General features: G+C 40.3%; 1 protein-coding gene across 1 annotated transcript in view; it reads right to left on the reverse strand.

Moving 5' to 3' along the window:
- Positions 1 to 20,211, reverse strand: part of DIP2A (disco interacting protein 2 homolog A) — a 93,443-nt gene extending 73,232 nt beyond the window's left edge. Inside the window, exon 1 of the mRNA XM_026048539.1 lies at positions 20,112 to 20,211. Coding sequence (XP_025904324.1) covers positions 20,112 to 20,211 — 100 coding nt within the window. The remainder of the gene's footprint in view (positions 1 to 20,111) is intronic.
- Positions 20,212 to 20,362: the final 151 nt, after the last annotated feature.

The raw sequence follows: 20,362 nt of genomic DNA on the forward strand, positions 1-20,362 counted from the left end.
AGCAGATCAATGAATAGAATATTTTAAAATTAGAGCTAAAGACACTTTCTAACATGCACACTTGAAAATTGCTTTTCAGACATGGAAACGGAAAATGGAAAGCTTTTTTAAAACATGAAGTTTAAAAATTGAAATACCTTTTTCCTAATTGTAGTTAAGAGAAGAACTCAATATAGCCAATATTTCAGTATACTATAGAGATGAAATTGCTTCAATTTTGTGATTGTGACTTCCTAGCTGCATCAGGAATACTATATGGCAGCAGAATAACTACACCTGGCATGCAATAGCCAACTATTAGAGTGAATGAGGCTACAAATAATTTTTTGAACCAAGACATTTTAACCTAAAACATGGAGAAAGGAGGGAAGGTGCTTTAATGAGCACGAAGACATTTCTCTCCTGTCAACACAACATGCAGCAAAATTCACATTTAACATTGTAATAAATGCCTTAACCATGAAATCATCCCTAACCTCGAGGGCTCTGTGTGTGTCTCTATAAACAGGATATATGCATCATAAAATGCTGTTTAGAAATAGTAAGTTGTTTGAACTTCATTTTTACTCCAAGAAGTCGCTTTTTCCTCTTCTACCTCCCCCACATAATCATGACACAAGTGCCTATTAATAAGCAAGACGGAGCCATTTCACAATATTCAAGTTCTTCACCTTGTGTTCAGTTTTACACTTGTAGCACACACTTTGGGTGCAATGTCAGTGACACTAACTGCATTTTCCCTACACAAATGGCCAAGAGATTGGTCCTTCAGCTGTACAAGTGCTACAAAAAAACCCCAAGCATTTCATATTTACTAGTTGCAACAAGCTCAAACTCATACAAAAAGAAATGATAAACTACACTGAAAACTTAAAGAAACCAGCAGAATTACGCACAAAGTTAACCAGTGGGTGCACACGCGCAACCTCATAGGAAAAAACATCCATCCCCATTACAACCAGAATACTCCAGTGCCTAAAAGCATTGGAAACCTTTCGGGAATATAAGTTCCCATGAGGGGTAAATTTACTTAGCCTAGTAAGTACTATTCTGAGCAGAAGTGAAGTATATAGTGAAAGTTAAGTCACTGCCAACTGCAATTGTCCTTTTTTACTCACTGATCTTGTTGGAAAGCATCAGAAAAAAAAAGTCAAATTTAGTGTTCACAGCATTCAGATGTTTTGGGCTGAACTTTACACAGCACTACTTGATTATTATTTATTATAGCAGTGGTTAACCAGGAATACCTTGTATATAACAAGGTCTGTTCGAAGTAATGCAACACATCATCTTTAATGTATCATTTACACTAAGTATTGAAGGTAAACAGACTTTTTTAAATTATCTACTAGAAAGAGACAAAAGTATGCTAGGGAGAAGTTATTTCACACAGAAAGCAATACCCATAACCCAAAGGCTGCAATATGACTGAGATTCTCCTCTACATCCTCATTTATCAATGCTACCATGATAGTGAAGTTCAGCATGATCCTGTAGAAGAGGATCTGGGAGCCCCAGTATGGCAATAAAACTGTTTTCCAATGAGTGCCACAATCAATTAGGTGAGAAAAATACCATCTTGCTGCTTTTAAGTGCTTTTAACACAACCAGAAGTTGTCTGCTGTCAAATTGATGGCATTCTCTAGGGCTCTTTTTTATGGCAACCTGAGCATTCAAAATTGGAGAGGAAAGTTTAGAAAGGAAAGTTTAGAGGAAAGTTTAACTGACTCATGATTCATATTTACTAGAAAATAAAACACCTTAAATATAAACACCTTTTTTCCTACCTTTTTTGAAAGCCCTTTTCTTTCACTGCTTTAAACAATCCATTTAAAAATCTACGTATGTGGATAAACCACAAAGTAGGATCACATTAACTGCTCAAAGTAAATCCTAGCATGCCATAAACCCACCAACTGCTGAGCAGTGCTTTTCTTTCCTGACAGATTTGTGTTCAGGCAGTTCACCAATTGATACCAGGGCTCAAGGAATGTTAGTGCCAGCACAAGGGGTCAAGGCTCCTCCACTCAAGAGTATCTCGGACTTAGGTCAGAGTAAATTGGCCCAGCCAGGCTTTATGGCTGTCATTTTCTCCCAGTACTTTCTGGAACACGGCCATGAGATTAGCTTCTGAACTGACCTTAATTACCGAGCAAAGACCTACTTTGAATTTAAGACTGATCAAAACTTAATGCTTATTTGATAATTTTGTAAATGCATTTTGAAGATCTGGCAATTTCATGCTTTTTTTATTCCAGCAAATTGGTGTTAAATTTTAATCAATCTGATAGCATTATTTAGTTTAACATCTATAGTCCAGCCTTTGCATATATTAAAACATAAAGATAATACCTTTCTCTTATAATTCAAATCTATTAACTCATGGACTTAAAATACACAGCAAAATGTTGAAATTTTAGGCAAACTACCTGACTGACCTGACCAACTGCCTGGCTATCTGCCAAAACAAATACATTACTCGCACGGTGTGCAAACTGTGATTTCAAACAAGTTATCCTTTTTTTTTTTTTTTTTTTTTTTTTTTTTTTTTTTTATATTTATTTTTTAATTGAGTTCAACACGTGTGCTCTTCCATTCACCTACGATTGCATTTTTTTAGTGAGGCTCAAGGCAAAGAATATGAAATGGTTGGTACTGCAATGGAGCTTTCTGATTCCTTTCTTTTTTTTTTTTTTTTTTTTTTTTTTATTTGAACGAAGCTCTGATTCTTTACTAGAAAGAAAGGGCCGAGTGGAATCCACTGCCAAAAGACTTTTAATTTGATGACATTTAATCCTCCTACTTTCTTAGTATCCTGTTACTTTAAGTCAAATACCTTTACTTTTTTTCAGGAATTCCCCACGGCAGCTATATTTAGGGTCACATAAACAAGACTGATTCAGAAGTCTTCCCTATTCACACACCCCTCACGCTGCCCTAGGATCTGCCTGTGTTATCTAGTGCATCTGTATTCCCTCCAAGTCAGAGTCATCCGTTTCACAGTTCCCTCCAAGCTGTGGAGGATTCCCTGGCAGCTGGACTTCCCAAGCCTCTTTCCTGCCTCCCACAAGCTATGCCTTCCTGAAGTGGTGCCTCTCTTCCTACTCAATTGAAGACCAAGTAGAACCACAGACTAATTTAGTAATTCTTCTATCCCTTCCCTATCCCACATACTAAATTTCATCAAGTACTTTTGCTTTTCTAAAACTGCCAATTCTGCACTTTACGTATGGCTACAATCCAGTATTTCTTAGGTTTATTCTTTTCCTGATATACTTGCTCTTCCTGAAATCTCAGAGTCTCATAGATATTTTTATTCCACTCTTCAACATTCTAAGTTACCCAAGCTGACATGGATTTCTTTCTGCATGTCATTCCATTCACCTTCAGAGTTACCCTTGCTAGGCATGAAAAAGGGTCAGGAGCCATCCGGTTGAATCCTACCTGTCTTTCAAAAGACTCTTTCATTGTCTGTGCTTAGAACACAGGAATGGTGACATTTTTAACTACAGAAAAGAATTCCGCTTCTATTCTTCCAGTATTCATACCTTTAATTTTCACCTGCCTCCAGTTATGCAAAATAGAATCACTCTAGCCACTATAACATGCCAAAGGAAGCCTCTGCTTTCTTGGTGGCCAATTTATTCCATTCTTGAGTCTGGGAAAACAATTCTCTCCAATTTACATTGCTGAGAACGATGACTACTTAGACAGCTTGCTGTATTGTCAGAGCTTGTCTTCCCAAACCACAGTATTTTCTTATTACAGAGCCACCAATACCGTCCTCATACAGAGAAATTCTGGCTTGAGGTCGGAAAGGAGAGAGCAGCCATCCAGTGCTGATCACAGTGGGACGGTGGCTGCAGTATATGAAGGACAAGATTGTATCTCAAATACCTGATGTTAAGACTTTCTCTCAACACACATTTGCAGTCTCAGCAGCAGCAATGGGCAGGAGAAAACCCTCCTAGGCAGCAGGCCCTTCATAGAAAAGCATGGGTGTAACAAATAGGAAAGATCCTGAGCCAAGACTGAAGGATACAGAGGGGCTAGAATCCAAGGAAAACAGATGAATTTCTCTAGGACCCAGCACAGCAAGGCCAACAAGTCTGATTTGCTGCTAGAAGAACCACGAGGCCTCCTGACATCTCCCAAGCACAGCACCCTTCTATATACGTCAGCATGCGTGACTATGAGGTATGCTGAATTAAATGAGTAACCTGGCAAGTTAACACAACAGAACTATTTGCTGGCAAATAGGTTTTCTGCTCTGTTAATGAACTGACACAGCTCTTTTTGGCACCAGCGAGCTGTTTGATCTTCTCAGTCCCTAAGGGTAACTGGATCCTCATTTTCATTAACCTCACTTTTCAATTTGAGATATCCCTATTCAGCAGTATTAATAAAATGCACATAATAGGTATGAGAATAACCAGGAATGCTGCAGCCAGACGACTCATTCAAGAGATGTTCCTGTTCTCCCCCCCTCTCGCATGGTGCTTTCTGCCCCTTCCTTTGCATCTCGCCAAGGTCCCTACCGCACCGTTTCCTCCAGCAGCCAAGCTGAATTCGGAATGCCCGCTCGGTACTGTTATTACTGCCCTCCTCCTTGCAAGGACATTTAAATGCGCTGCAAATGGTTTCAGCTCATTAGGAGGGAGGCGGAGGCGGGTGCGGCAGCTATGCTGCACTCGGGCAAGCAGGCGAAGGGTGCGGCGGCAGGGGCTGCAGCGCGGCTGGGAGAGGCAGCTCTGCGCCCCGCGCAGACTCCGCACCAGCCCGGCCCCTCCGCACGCTGCCTGAACCTGGCAGCCCTGCACAAACCAATTAATAATAATAATAACTAAAAAAAAGTATGCGTGTGTGGGGGGAGGGTTGGACAGAGAGAATTACTTTTCCCTTTTCCTCTCAGTTAGTGATTTGGCCCATGGAAGGGTCTGTGGGGATATAGGGAAACATCCCTTGGCTAAGAATGCAGGAGGAAATAAAGCAGCAATGGTCTGTTTTGTGCCAGCCACGGGTGAAACACAAGTGAAAATCCTTCAGCTCAAGAGGAGACATTTAAGGTTTTCTTCAAGCTTTTCTACTGCTACCACCTTTTGCTACCCCTCCTTAAAAGCTATCACTAGTAATTGCTTTCTCATGGCTAAAAATTTCTTTATTAAAATGAGGTGGCAAGCAGTTCCTTTGAAAGGATATATTATGGTTCCTATATTTGATGCCATAGGAGTGAAGGCTGGAACAATCCCATGCAGAATTTCACTCCCAAAGTCCGTCTGCCCAAAACACAAGCCTGGACAAACATTAAAGATACAAAGGCAAATATCAGAGGTCAAAAACGTCAATTTTAGCTTGCCCATTCCATGCAATGTAGCCCCTTGAGTGCAAGTGTTCTGACAAGCTGCATGATCACATTTATTTTTCAACAAGTCATCTGACTCATCTGAGGAAACTGAAGAGACATTGTTCAGCAAGCAGAATATTGAATCCTTTTTTTTTTTTTTTTTTTTAATGTTTTGCCAAGATAGGGCAGGCTTCAGATATCTGCAGGAAGAACAGGAAGGTCACGGTTGGGGTACAGAACTATGAGTTGTGAATGAGATGTTATGCTGACATCTCGTGATCAAAGTTTTTCCTCCTAAAATAGAAAACCTGAATAAATTAATGGTCAGAACAGTCTTATTCAGATATGTTATGAAAAAAAATCTGGTGCCCAATTTGGGTTAGTCTGCAAGCACAGATAAATCTCCAGGTTCTCAAGAAGGCCCCAGGCAGCATCTCCCATGGTCTTCACAATCTGATGAAGCTGAAACAGCAGCTGCTGAACGCCTGAGACTGGAGACAGTACAAAAAGGAGGACTACACAATGATTTAAAAAAAAGAGAGAAAAAAAAAAAGCAGCAGCTCTGCTTGCACAGAAGACAGCATCTCCAAAGTTACACCTAGACTTATTTTCACCTTGTCTAAGCTGTGTTTAGGATCATACTAAAAGGCTGGTTTCTTTTTTGCATCAAAATAAGCTAAAGCAAAGGGGCTGCAAGGTACTATAAGGGTTCCTGAAAGGAGAATATAAAGAGGGAACAGGAAGAGAGAGAGACACAGAGAAGCGGGAATGTAGATGCCATCCACTCCATTTCATGTTGTATTATTTGCTCAGTTTAACCTTATTTAACTGGCTGCTTCAACTCCATCTCTGACACAAACTAAGCATTTAGTATTTTAATTTTCCAGTTATGGTCTATTAAATGTAATACGTTTATGAAAACCTGGTTTGGGGAAATGCTTATAAAAAGGATTTGTTTTTTTCTTGTGTGATGTAGTGAATGAGGCCTGAAAACTGCATTTGCAGGAAAGCAGCACAAAAACTATGCGGTCAATACTTCTATTTGCTTCTCACTAAAAAGCACTTGGGTACAGTCAGATAACAAGAGCACAAATGTCAAAAATGACTTCTTCCATCTGAAAGCCATGAAATTGGAGAGGTGGGAGCTTCAGTGCAATAGTCACTACCTAACACATCATTGTGATTCAACGGCCACTTTTGTGCTGGCAGCTCCTGCAATGCTACCAAGGAGCATTAAGAATTTTAAGATTTTAAGCCAGTGAACAAAACACACCGGCATTGGCAGATTGACACCACAAATCACGTCTAAATCGCTCAATGAATTGGTTTAAACATTCCTAGGACAAAGTCGTTACTGTTCACAAGGAACCAGTGCTTCAGGGATGGATATTATTATAGACTGGAACACAAAAGGCCCTACAGAGCTAATGTAAAAATTACAGATATCCTGGTGCTAAGGATTTTAGAAAGCTATAATTAGTCCCTTCATTTTGATTGATGACCACTTTAATAACCATGCTGCATTTTATAAACAGCTAAGGAATTTTAAATCAATTTAGATACCATTCAGTCTAATACACAGAAGCTCTTCATATCTCCTGTACAGATGTTAAGCTTCATCCGCCTTACTCGATCAGCTAACTTGATAAGGTTTCTCAGAAGTTCCCCACATCTTCTTCAGTCTTGCAAATTTTTCCTTATATTAATCAACAGAGGCTCTATGCAGCTACTTAGCATCACTTCTACTCATTCATGAAAAGATTTTGCTTTTAACTACTGCAGTATCTAGTCTGGCCAGAGGCCTTGAGGACATACTTTAGAGACCCTGGCTTGAATTGCTTCCATCTCCCTACTATCAGTTCCTTTGACTTCTTCAAATAAAACTGCAAGATGAGCCCAAGGCTATTTTCATACAGGCATGTGTACATGATTTCTCCATTGGAAAAGTAACTTATTTCTCAATAAAATTACTTTGTTATACCATTAATAGCACCTCTATTCCAACCCAAATTGTACAATTTCCATTTTACTAATATTCTCAAATTCTTTTTGGTTTTACATGTATCAGATTTTTCTTTTATATATGTCTATGGTGGGAAAGGAGAAACTGTCTTTTATGCTCAACCCAGGAAGACAAGCAGCAGCTTCTCATAATTAATCTTACTTCTCAGCTCTCTTTGTATGTATCACATAACTCAGAAACCATGGGTTTGAAACGTGCAAAAGCTGACATAAGTGGAAAACAATTTCAAGGCCTCATATATTTCTATTAACTACTTAAGCATTTTTTTTCCAGCAGCCAAAAATGATTTACTCAAATTTAGAAAGTGTTGCTAATTTATGTAAGACGGTTTAAGTTTAGAAATCCTTAAGCTTTCACAGTTGCCAAGGTTCCCTGCACTTCCCCAATGCCATATTCCTGAAAGCAATGTTATCTTAGTCTTCATCCTAGAAACACAGAAGACTGAAAGCAAGATTTTCGGAGTAGTCATGGTAGCCACCAGCACCATTCCCGAAAAAAAACATTACAAGTCACTGTAGCTAGGAAAGAGATCTAAAAAAAGCACTTTCAAAGCCAATATTTTGCATACAGGTTCTCCTTAGTGTCCTATTGTTCTTTAGTTTATTGAAGTCAAAAATAAAATTCACTACAAAAGCTACCAATGAAATCCCTCCCAGCAAGACCTGGGAAGTCTGTAGCATTCTTAATATAGAACCTAATAAAGGGATGCTTTTTCCTTTATAAATACAAGCTTCCTTAGACATAAAATAAAATCCACTGACATTCAGCATTAAATATCCTATAGCTTCATTCCATTAAATGTAAAGTAGTATTATGCTAGTAATGTCTTAAAACAAAACAAAAAACCCACATAACTACAAAAAACCTTGCTACTTACACTATCACATTTTTATAGAAAGGTATCGTATCAATGTGATCTTTTTTTTCCAGATAAAATGAAAAGTGTTGTGCTTACAGAAACACCTTAGTTTAAAATAACAGAATATTTTACCAGAGATGCTTCCCCTAAGCATACACGACAGAGGTCTTTTTTCCAGGCAGCAAGTTAAGCTCTCTTCCCAGGGCAAATCTAGGCAGCAGTGTTTATACAGCAATAATCACAATTTTAATGTAGCCATTCTACCAAATACAATCTCTGAATATAAAAATATAAATGAAATATAAATTCTGAAGTTTTGAAGTTGAGAATTTCCCTTATAAAAGGCCTTTGAGAATCCATTTCACATGATCAACCCAATTTTCAGAACACAGATACTGCATGAGTCACCAAGGCATCCAACAGTACATTTCAGTCACCGCTGGGAAGTATCTCATACGAACTCAAATCTCTCTTTATTTGGCATTTTCAAAACATTCCTTGTTTTAACACAGCCAGATTACCTCTTGCTATGGCTCCACCAGTGTCACCATTGTTTTATGAGAATCTCTTCTAAGGCTCAACAAATAATAGCCAACAATGAAAATCTCTCTGAAGAATAGCAAGGAAAGAAAATGCAAGGGGCATGGAATAAATGCCAGAAGGGCTCCTCCGTAATGAAAATACCTTTCACAAATTTGTTGCAACACAACTGTTCAAATATTGCACTCATTCAGCACTTATCCTGTTATCAACCTTTTTCATTGCAGTACGCAACATTTTACTAACATGCTATAGAAAGAGCTACTGACCTTCAGGCATTGCATTGTAATATAAGGGATACAATCTACCTCATTTACAGTGTATAATCTTTGTTATTCAAAAATATCACTGCAGACTTTAATGTAGAATAACATTAAATTTACATATGCATGAATGCCCAGAAAAGATGTAATTGAGTTAGTTCAGTTTCTTGAGCTTCTCAAAACACATCAACGAGGCAAGATTAGAGCATTGCAGAATACTGTTCAAGAAAAAAAAAAGAAAGTTAAACATAAAGGATCTCAATTTGCCCCACAACTATCAAATATTAAAAAAGGCAGAGCCTCTGAAAAGCTATGAGTTGTGACTAGTAAACAGAACAGATATTGCATTGCCTAAAACCAAGAACGGGCTCTTTCCAATGAACTATGCAATCAGTAAAACTCTACCTATCTGTGTAATATTACAATGACCACAATGGCCCCAGAAGGAAAAGCCTTTGTGTGAGAACTTAAATAAACAGTAGGAGAAACTCCAAAACAAGTGCTTGCTTACCAGGTGGAACATGCAAAGATGCAATCAAGTGGGTACAGAGAACATGTGCAATCGCAGACTAAAAAATGTTTGGTATTAGCTATGTGCAAGTTTTGCATATTTAAAACTATATTTTAAAATGTAAGCTGGACTTACTGTCCTCGAGAACACATATTCCAGGCAATGCTGACCTGCCAGGGCAGAAGGGTTCTGTCTTAAAGCACTTGCACCGGCTGCCAGCTACTGAATTTGTCAAATCTTATTCATATAAAGTTTCTATTTCTAAAGTATGAGTCCTCATTTATTCCTTACTGCTACCTAGGCATGCTGTTCTTCCAGCTCCCTCAACTCAAACCAGTCTGTAAATTACCTTTATCATCACACTTATCCTAAGGCAACTTAGCAACACACTGGCTTAGCAAACTTTAAGATGCATACGACTTGCTGGGGCCAAAGAAACATATAAAGGACTTATACACAGAAATATTAATCTTATTTATGTGTAATCGTAAGGGCAATGCAAGATTAGAAGTCTGAGATACATGTATTGGGAAACTCAGAATATGAGGAAGCTCCCAAGAAGTGAGAATTATGCTAACATCGCTCCTAGACCTCTGTCAGACCATGGTCAATTATTTAATTTGCCAAATAAGAACTGATGCAGCACACAAGTTTCGGGGGCTTTGGGTTGGTCTGTTTGTTTTTGCCACTAATGCTAGAAAAACATGATAAATGAACTCCCTCCGCATCTTTCCGGATCTGGCAACGTTTGGGGAAAATTTTTAGCTCGACTATTAGCCACGTAGCTCTCAGAGGAAAATTATTAATTCACAAAAGTGAGATACAGATTTATGAACTGTTTCACCTAGTTCTAGCTCCGTTCTTGCTGGTGGAAATGCAATGCAAGAGTAGCAGGGTTTTTTTTTTGCAGTTTCTGAGTGGGCTGTACTACATGTTCCCATTGTTAAAAGCAAGGTCAGAAAAAAAAACTAACCGAACCTAGTGATGACTAGATACACTTTTTACAATCTCTGCAGCAGCCTCTATCTCTGGTAAACAGCCCTACTGTGGAAAAGTACTTCAGCAGTGAAAGCACGGGTTTTAATTAACAGGATCAGCACATTCTGCAGGACATCTGAAAATACTTTTCATTAGGAAGAAAAGATTTTTAATTTGCTGAACAGTGCATCTCATACACTTGTAAGACTATATATTGATGCCCCATAAAAATTAAAAAGCTATCAAAATCAGAATAGTGTCAAAGTTTTGAGGACACAATTATTTTGTACTCATGCAAGAAACAGCTTCCAATATCTCTGATCTTGGCATAACATGTCTAGAAATGCAGTTGTGATTTACCTTAACCACAGTGCTATTCCTTTCTTCTTTAAAAAAGTATTATTTAATTTGAAGTACTTCCTGATGAAAAAAGCATTTCTATAATATGTGATTGTGTGACGGAAGAGGGAACGTAGTCAGTTATGTCAATGCTGCTATGGTAGAGCAGTTTACTCTGCTTTATTCAAGAAAAACAGTAAAACCTGGCAATCAGGGTTGATGTAGCTGGAAAGGGAGCACAGAGATTCATCAGCACTGGGTTCATCAGTTTTCATTTCTAAGGCCATGTATTTCACTATGCAGAAGTTGAACCCAAAGGTCACTGCAAACAAAGAAGTGATGAAGAATCACCAGAAGGCTCAAAATACAGCCGCTGCAGTACAGCCATGGTAGCTCTCTCAGAGCTAGCTGCTTTATACGGCGCAAATTTCCTTGCGTTTCTGCTTAGCAAATTAATATAGAAATTAGTAGAGAGCCCAAGCATAAATAAGCTTTTTCAGATAAGCTTTTTTTTTTTGACTTGCATATTAAATAAGAGGCTTATTTGCTTACAAAATGTCTAGTTCTGTTCATAAACTTCAACGTGTAAATAAACACTTCTTTTCTGAATGCCTGTTTCTCATGCTTCCATGTGCTTTAATGGCACACTATTTCTGACATACTTTTTCTTTCACTTTCTTAACAGTCCTTACTCACCGGCACGCCAAACGGTTCAGAGATTCTGTATCGGGGCACTCCAACATGACACAGCCTTCACACCAGACAGTACAATTATCTTGAAGATAACAAGAGACAGGAGTACACCTTCTTCCCCTAGGCTTCAGAGTGCTACAATATGACAGTGCACAGATTGTTTCTGCCCAAAAGATGCCTCATCAAAGCCAAAGGTCCAAAGTCAACATAGGACACTGAAGCAGTGAGGTGGAAGTCACCCTCCTTTTGTTATACTGGGACAGTAACTCTGAAGCTACACGTTGACACAGTTCACCTTGGCCTTCCAGCTAGCTTAGGAGCCCATCTGATTAACGTTAAGCCAATTCAACTCACTTACCTGGTTAAAAAAATACCCACTTTCTCTCACATTAACTTTTTGCCCCTGTATTGCAGCACTGAAGCACCACATCTAGCTCAAGATAAAAGCCAAGGACACAGGAATTCCCCTCTTGAGCAATTGCTGCTTATTTAGTTGAGCTGAGCTGCCCGGTGAAATAGCACCCAAAGCAGAGCCAGGGGACTGAAAGAGAGAGACAATTTCCAGCTTCCTTCGCAGTGACCAGAAAGCAGAAAAGCACAGCAAACACAAGATCCTCGTTGTAAAAACTAAGAGTGCTTTGTGTGAAAGGAGGGAAATGGAAAAAATGAGTATTCTCCCAGCAGCAGAAGGGTGCCCCAAAATTTAACCAGAAGCCCACTGAACAAAGAATAATAGGACCAAGAGGAAGTAGTAGAGTCCCAGCATTATATTCTTTCCCCGTGGGAAGGAAGGAGCTGGCTTCTAAACTGATACTTCCCCTATATACATAAATACATATATGTGCGCACACACACCCTTGAAACTTTGTCATCAGCCTGCAGTTTTGCAGGAGCGTGAAATACTGTCTTAAGAATAAAAAGGAAAAGATTGCCTCAAAACCTTCTTCTAAAGCAACAGCTTGTTTTGAAAAGCAATCTAGAAATAAAGATAACTAGAACTTAAAGAAACATAAGAAGTGAGAGGAGAAAGTTACAAATAGATTTTTTTGAGCCACAGTGACTCTCAGTGAAAAGCTGGCATGACTCCAGCTACCAGAAATATACCGGAAATAAAGCTACAACTTTTCTTCTTTTTCTTTCCCCTCCTGTTTATGCACACAAGAGGCAGAGTTTTGTCAAGTTTGTTCTTTCTGAAGAAGTGGAGAATACTTGACAAAAAGCGTCTGCTATTGAATAGAAACATCCTGATCTCAGAAGGTAATGGAAGAGCTTCTTCCTTTCCTCCTCCTTCCTCTCCTCCACTGTCTTATCCATAAGCTTATCACAACATCCGCTGGAAGGAGGTTGATAGAAAAGAGATTAAGAGATTACTGAGAAAGAGGATTGACCAAAACTCTAATAAAATCAAGTCTGTCCAATACACTTCTTTCAGACATCCTGTAATCTTCACAGCAAGCCCTTCAATCACCAGCACCTGAAGCCCCATCTTATCAGTCCCACGGCTGAAGAGCAGCACCCATCTGGTGGCTACCTGCTGGCATCCAGGGACACCAATCCTAGAAGCCTGTCAGTCTGCGTGCATGCTTATCCAAGAACCGACCGACTTGTGATGCAGGGAGAAAATACGTTGGTTACATCCCAAGGCACTGTAGACCTCAAAATTGGGTCTACAATCTTTACTTCGGGACAACTGAGAAGAATGCAACAAACCTTCTAACATGAATTCACCAAAACTTAAGAGACTCATTTCAAATTACGTGGGTGCTTTATAACCAAATGCTCAGTTGTTATCAGGGAGGAAGAGGCAATTAAACTGTTTTGGTTTTATATTTGCATATAACAACAACAAAAAAATCTTTCTTGCAGTAACATATCTGTAACTCAATGGTGTAAGACTCGGTGGTATAAAATCTAACCAAACTGGCTTCCTGCATCATCCTGTATCCAGGCAAAATAAATTTATCTATAGCCCTTCATTAATGAAATAATAAGTTTTAGAGAAATTCTTGCTTTAGAAAAAGCTTCTCACAAACACCAACTTAACTAGCAAACTAAAAAAAATCTTCTTAAATTGTCAAAGCTGACAGAACTTGGGTAAACGGGTTAAGGAAACAGAATAGAGGACAGTGTTTAATGCTAATTTTATAAAGATATGTTTACATCACAAATGTATACATTTATGATTTCAAGGGAAGCTTACTTCTGGATGGGAATACCTGCAATAAATCGTATTTCCTTGAATTCCCTTCAATAGAAGCTGCCATCATACGTTTGTTCCTCAAGAGAATTTTAGCTTTCCTTGCCAAGACAACATAAAATAGTGACAAGCCCCTTAAAAGACTATCTGACTAATGATGCCCTTTTCCTTCCTAAATATTTCACGATAACTATTCTACACTGTTTTGCAAATGTCAGACTTTACCTATAGGAGGCAAAGCAAAACAAGAAACACTCACTAATGCGTACAGCTCCATTGAAGAACACCTATCCAGCATTTTACAGTTATTGTTGCCATTCAGCTCAGTAGAGAGTTATTTCCTCGGAACACAATGAAACTTAAGTCTTCAATCTCAACAACTACAGTCATCCATTCAACAGAGAATCGGTTCGCACAACAAAGGCAAACACTGGCTAACTACAGCACAAATCCAGACCAATTCAAACCACCATGACCTAACCAGTTGAGTCTACAATTTTGCTTTGCTCAGAAAGCAAGCTGATAACCTGGAGTTGCCATCTCTCCTGGTTGTGCATTTTCTGTTCTCTTGAAGTGCTCAAGATAAGAGTTGTTTTACTTGTGATAGGAGTGGGAATCAGCATGAGGTACAGCTGCAAGAGGAAATGAATAAATTAAAAAGGAAACTTGCTTCTCTTCCAATAGCGCATCTCTTCTTTCAGTTACAAGCAGGATCTAAGCAGCTTGCAAGTACCTTAGCCAATGTGTTCTGGAGACCTTCATTAGGTTTTAACATGTGAGAACAAGTTTGGTAGATGTGCAGTCAGTCCCGGGGGGCATTTGGCAAGCTCTGCACACTATCACACAATTTGCAGTTTCTGTAGGAGAGGCTCAGAGCTTAAGTAACAGAGATGCTGCAGGTCAAGTTTCCCGGATTGCCATCTTCTCCCAAAGCACATGCCCCTCTCCACTTCTTTAGTTCTTTGCATTAACAGCTTTTTATTACAATTAATTCCAAGTTAAAATAATCACAGAAGTGATAAACAGCAGCTCACAGAAGTGCTTTTTGAAAACTTCTGCCACAGAATACCAGCACTTTAAAACCATCAAAAAGAAAAAAAAAAAAAACCCAAATACCATGCTTTATCTCAAGGAAGCAAGGTAAAAATAAAAATGCTTGATTGCTCCCTTGCTTGATTTCACATATGATATTTTGATAGTACATCAATACTGCTACTGTAAAAGTAGTAATTTAAAAGTATTTTTTTTTCGTTTGTGACACTACAATGCTTGTTGTTCTACATGTAAGATACAAATAGGCTTAACAGTACAGCCCACAGAAAAGTTTGCCAATAAATCCTCAACACTCTTGGAAGATTATATCTTGGAAGAAAGGTATTCTACTCAGAAAAACATTCTGCAATCAAATTTTTTAAGAACTGACATGACAGCTAGCAGGAGCTAATACTTCCTAGCTAGTAGTCATTACCTAAAGTATTTGTAAGATTCAAAGAATAGCCAAAAGAATTAACTACCAAATATATTCGGTAGTTTAAAAACAAAACAAAAAAACCTTATTAGGTGACATCCTCTTCCATTTACATGTATGCATCACACCAGCTGTGGTATCCCAAAAGAAGCCAGAAAACCTAAACAAAAAGCTAACCTATTTCTAAAATATTTGTATATACTAAAAAATCATGACCAAGTTATCTTGCCAAACATTTTTACTTTTTCTTGAAAGAGAAATATATAATTGGATCAAAAATATGCATAAGTGGGCTTTTAGGCAGCCGGAGACAACCATCTCATCAGGCACCAGAGCAACCTGCACAGCAGACTTTCCATCTGAACTGCTAACTGCTAAAAATGTCATGTTTTCCACTAACACCTAGCCAGGTTCTAAAAGAAACTCGTGAGCAATGTGTTAAACAATAGAAAATGGAATATCCCAAATAAATAAGGAAATGAAGTTGTAATTAAGACAGTAAACTGCATGGTGATACATTTCTATCCACAGCTTGTGTGACAGAAGTCATTAAAAAGAGAGTTTCCCGTCTGACAAATAGATCTTTAAAAAGATCTTCAGCCTCTTTAAAGCAGAAAAAATATTTTCAGTATTTTCAATTCTGTTCCAGAATAAATCTGACCTACAAATTCCTAAGAAGCAGAAGAGAAAAAAGCAACTCCATACACTTCACTTCTAGAGTGGATCTGAAATATGGACAAAACAGAAGAAGCTGCAACATTTACACTGGTCAAGCAGCCACCTGAAAGTCTCCAAACCCACATTTTTCTCCCAGCTTTTATGTAATGTTTACTGGATGCTAACCATATGTTATGCATCCAAATGGCCTGATCTGCTAAGAACCACATACCCACAAGTACTACAACAGGAAAAACAAAGCTTAACTCAAGCAATCAGCAAAGTCAAAATAATCATATAATATCCAGAGAGCTGCCAGCTGTGGCAAGTAACACTTAACAATTCAAGAAAATGAAAACTCACCAACTACCTCAAGTGGGATGAGTCTAAGCACATGTAACATAGTTTTACCTACGACTACTTTCATTCCATGTTTATATTGCCTTAGATTATGAATTATTATTTCCTTGCACAGATGGCCTGAAAGAAGCAAAATGACCCAACTCCTCAGGCTGTAGTTCTAGAAAAGGAGTAGAAGTGAAGATGCTCAACAGAGGTGTAAAAAATAGATTTTCCAAAAAGATCAAGATTTATTTCTGTCACTCAAAGGATGTGTCTTGTCACACAAGCTAGCAAAAGCAAATTGCATCTACAAACCATGGCAAAGCTCTGAAGATGATGAGGATAAAAAACAGGAGTCTTCTGCAGAAAAGATAAGGTGAAAGATATTCAGAAGTAGAGTTTTCAAATAAAACACATTCTGAAATAGTTATGAAATAAATTATGTAAGTTATGCAAGTAACATCTGTATCTAAATGAGAACTGCTCTTCCAAACCATCATATTCCAATGGAAATCAATGCATCGATACATTTGTGTATGTAAAAACACACATATATGATGCACTAATTTAGAACTGATACTAGCTTTAAAAAGCACATTAAAATTTGTCCTACAAAACCTCCATTGCAGATGGAAATTAAAAAAAAAAGTTTCATAACCTGTAGCTCTCTTTCAAAGTATAAAAGAAAAAGCAAACAAAGAGCAACTAAATAAAAATCTAAAGTAGTGAATTTTCATGTTATTGATTTCATGCTTCTTCAAAAGATCCTGCATGCTATATATACAGCTATACAGCCAGGTACAGCATTAAGGTTAACATAATTTCAGCATGGCCTGCAGACTGATAAATTAGCCACCTGTCACTTTCTTAACTCTAAATTTTTAACTTAACAACTTAATTTTTTTGTCTCGATCTCACCAGTTGAAGGTTGGGTCAGATCTCTCAGTCTTCACATTCCTAGCAGCAATCAAGGAGGAAAAAACCACAACACTGATGTAACACAACAACATCGTAAAATTCTAGGTTTTCATCTATTTTCTAGCACATGCATAATACAAGTTGTTGTCAACGGAGATATGAGAACCAGAGAAGGCTTCTCAGAAATTTAAAGGTGTTAGGAGCCACAGTGCTGCACTTCACATTTTGAGTTGTCTTCCTGACTTATGTGCAGACATGTAAATCATTTAACCAAGAGAACATAATACCCAGCACAGTGGTCCCAATACGTGACCACTAGCAAAGTGCACTGCTCATTTTCTTTTGCTGACTTGAAATATCACACAGTAGAAGGGGACTTAAACTCAGATTTCTGTTCCTTCTTTTCCTTCCTTCACACTTCCTTGCATGTTTTAACACCTTTATTGGCACAGCTTGCTTTACACAGTAGGCAGCATGAGAAATCCCCTGTTTAACAAGCCGAAGTTTTCCCAGTTTTGCAATAATCTGTAAATAAAAAACCTGGTCCTAGCAAAGCAGGGGTCCACTGCAATATCTACCAGTGAGGAGTAGAAGACCATGTATATACAATAAAAGGCTTCTGAAGCTTCAGAAGTTGCAGCTAATAGTGATCTTGTACTACAGGCTGCTATCTCTGTGGAAGCACTAGAGATTATTTCCATCACCATGCCAGAATACCTGTTGCTCTGCCACAGCTCTGCAACTCCAAGAGCAGGAAGAGTCTCCCTCAGACTAGTTACCGGCCCGACCTGTAGAGTGAAATAACTGATTCTCTGCAACCATTAATTTACTTCATTAGAGGTACAAAAGAGAACTATGCCCAATTTATATGCAGTTTACATATGTTAAAATGCAGATATCTAATCCTAATTCACTGCTCCTTCGAGTCCAAATAATGGAACTCTTTATTAATAATACTCAGTTAAAAGCAGCATATACAAATATCAACTGATTATAAGCTCCTGAAGTATCATGATTAAAAATCTCTGCCCTGAAACACATTTAATACATGCATTAATGTTTTATCCAACCACATAGCTATGCCAGCATCTATACAGCATTATAGGCTTCCATTATTAGATACACCACACTACAACAGTTATCCATCACAGTGGTTAAGGAAAGTGGTTAAGGAACACCCAGTTTGGGGCTACAAAATAATAAATAAATAATAATTAAAAAAAAAAAGAGAGGCAGGGCCAGCACCAGGATATCCTGCACAGTATCTGCTCTGCAACAGACATAAGGAAGGATCATTCTATCAAGTGTGGTCACACACAGAGGCAGCATCTGCCTGCAGTTCAAGCAAGTCACACAAACGCCTCCTGCCCAAGCAGCAGAATGTGTCCGGTTCTGCTTCCTAGTGTTCCGACAGACATGCAGCAACAGGTTAAACTTGGAAAACACAAAATGCCTAACCCTCTGCCTTTCCTCTGTGGGAAAGGGTCTGCACTCATCAGTGAATCACCTCCTAGACTTTCTAAAGTATTGTAGTAAAAGTGTAAACAAGGGTGAAATAATCACCTCGACATACTGACTGGAACACTGCAATACTTGAGGAGCAGAACAAACGTCCTGGGACCACGGTAATAACTGTAGTTATTTAGAGGTGCAGGTTGACAATATTGCTGCTGAAACCACAATAATTAACCATTGCCTTGGTCTCCTCCTGCCTTGGCCTGCTCTCCTGCAACAAGTGCCCCCATTGCCTCTGTGCATGGTGGGTCAAACCAAGGAGCAAGGACCAAACCAAGAGTCCTTCCAAGAAACTCCCTGCAGGTTTATAGCATAGTGCTACTCCCAAGAAGTCAAGCATCACTGCTGCTAAAGACAAGCCCAGGAGCAGAGGGAAAGAGGTTCTCCCCCCTGTTTTTAGGAGCAGCAAGCCAAGAGAAGGGCTTAAACGTCTTGTGGAAGGGCAACCTCCATGTGCTACCGCCTGTTTATCAGCCCAGAGCCCAGAGAGGCTGCTCACCCAGAGAAGCCCATGGGATGCAAGCAGCTCCCCTCCGCAAGAGCGGCTTCGCTAGGCCAAACTGTTGTTCTGCATCAGCCTCCCAAGTGGAGGCTGAAGAACTGGTAATAACACCATACCAAAGTCTAATTCAAAACGGCTATGATTAGAAACCTGACGCAGAAAAGCATAAAAGCACAGCTATACACAGAATAGTGGCTGAAATACTCAAGTTTTAACCACTACTAGCTAGTTGCACAGAATAAAAACCTGATGTTTTCAGATGACCTACAGCACGTGGACCAGAGCAAGCAGACAGCGGGCCGTAACGCGACTCAACTCTGCCCACTCCTTTGGGCATTCAAAAACTTTTCTAAAAAGGCGCTTTATGGCCCTGCAGCAGCAAACATTTCCGTGCACGTTCGGGCTAAATTGGGAAAGCTTCGAGCCTCTGAAGAGTACTTCTAAAAGCACCTCTATCGCTGCTTTTATCGCGTAGCCAGGGGCAGATAACGCCACGGGGGTGAAAACAACGTTCCTCAGAAACGGCTACGGGGCCGACAAGTACTTTGTGAATAACGCTTTGGCGAAGGGCACCCCGGAGGGGGGCAGGCTCCGAGGACGGCGCCCCGAGCTCGGGGTTGAGCCGGTGCCCCAGCCCCTCGGGGACACTCGGGGACACGCGGAGGGCGGCGAGCGGGACGGCGGGAGGCGCCAGCGCCGCTAACGCCAGAACGCGGCGGCGGGAGAGCGGCGAGGGGCCGCCCCGGCCTCCCGCGCCGAGACCGGCGCCGCCGGAGCCGAGGGTGGCGGGCGGACAAGGGAAAGGGCCCGCGGGCTTCCCGCCGGGCCCGCGCCCCGCGGCGGCGGGCGGGAGGGGGCCGCTCGCCCCGCGCCCTAACGGCCGCTCCCCCCGCAGCCTAATGGCCGCAGCCCCCGCGCGCGCGCGCCCGCCCCAACGGCCGCGCGCCAACCGCCGCCCGCACCTTCCGACAGCTCCAGCTCCAGCTCCGCCAGGCTCTCGCGCACCTCGGGCGGCAGCGGCACCGCGTCCAAGGGCCCGCAGCCCCCGCGCTCAGCGGCCATGGTGCGGGGAGGTGTGTGGGGGGGGAGAGACAGGCCAGGAGCGAGCGGGCGCCGCCCGAGCCGCCGCCCAGCGCGCGGCCTCAGGTAGGCAGGCGCGGAGGAGGGCAGGGAAGGAGGCAGGCGGCCCCCGGCCGCGGCGCGCGCGCGGGGC

The sequence above is a fragment of the Nothoprocta perdicaria genome, unplaced genomic scaffold, assembly GCF_003342845.1.
Source record: "Nothoprocta perdicaria isolate Ctin4 unplaced genomic scaffold, notPer1 scaffold_11, whole genome shotgun sequence".
Taxonomy (NCBI): Eukaryota; Metazoa; Chordata; class Aves; order Tinamiformes; family Tinamidae; genus Nothoprocta; species Nothoprocta perdicaria.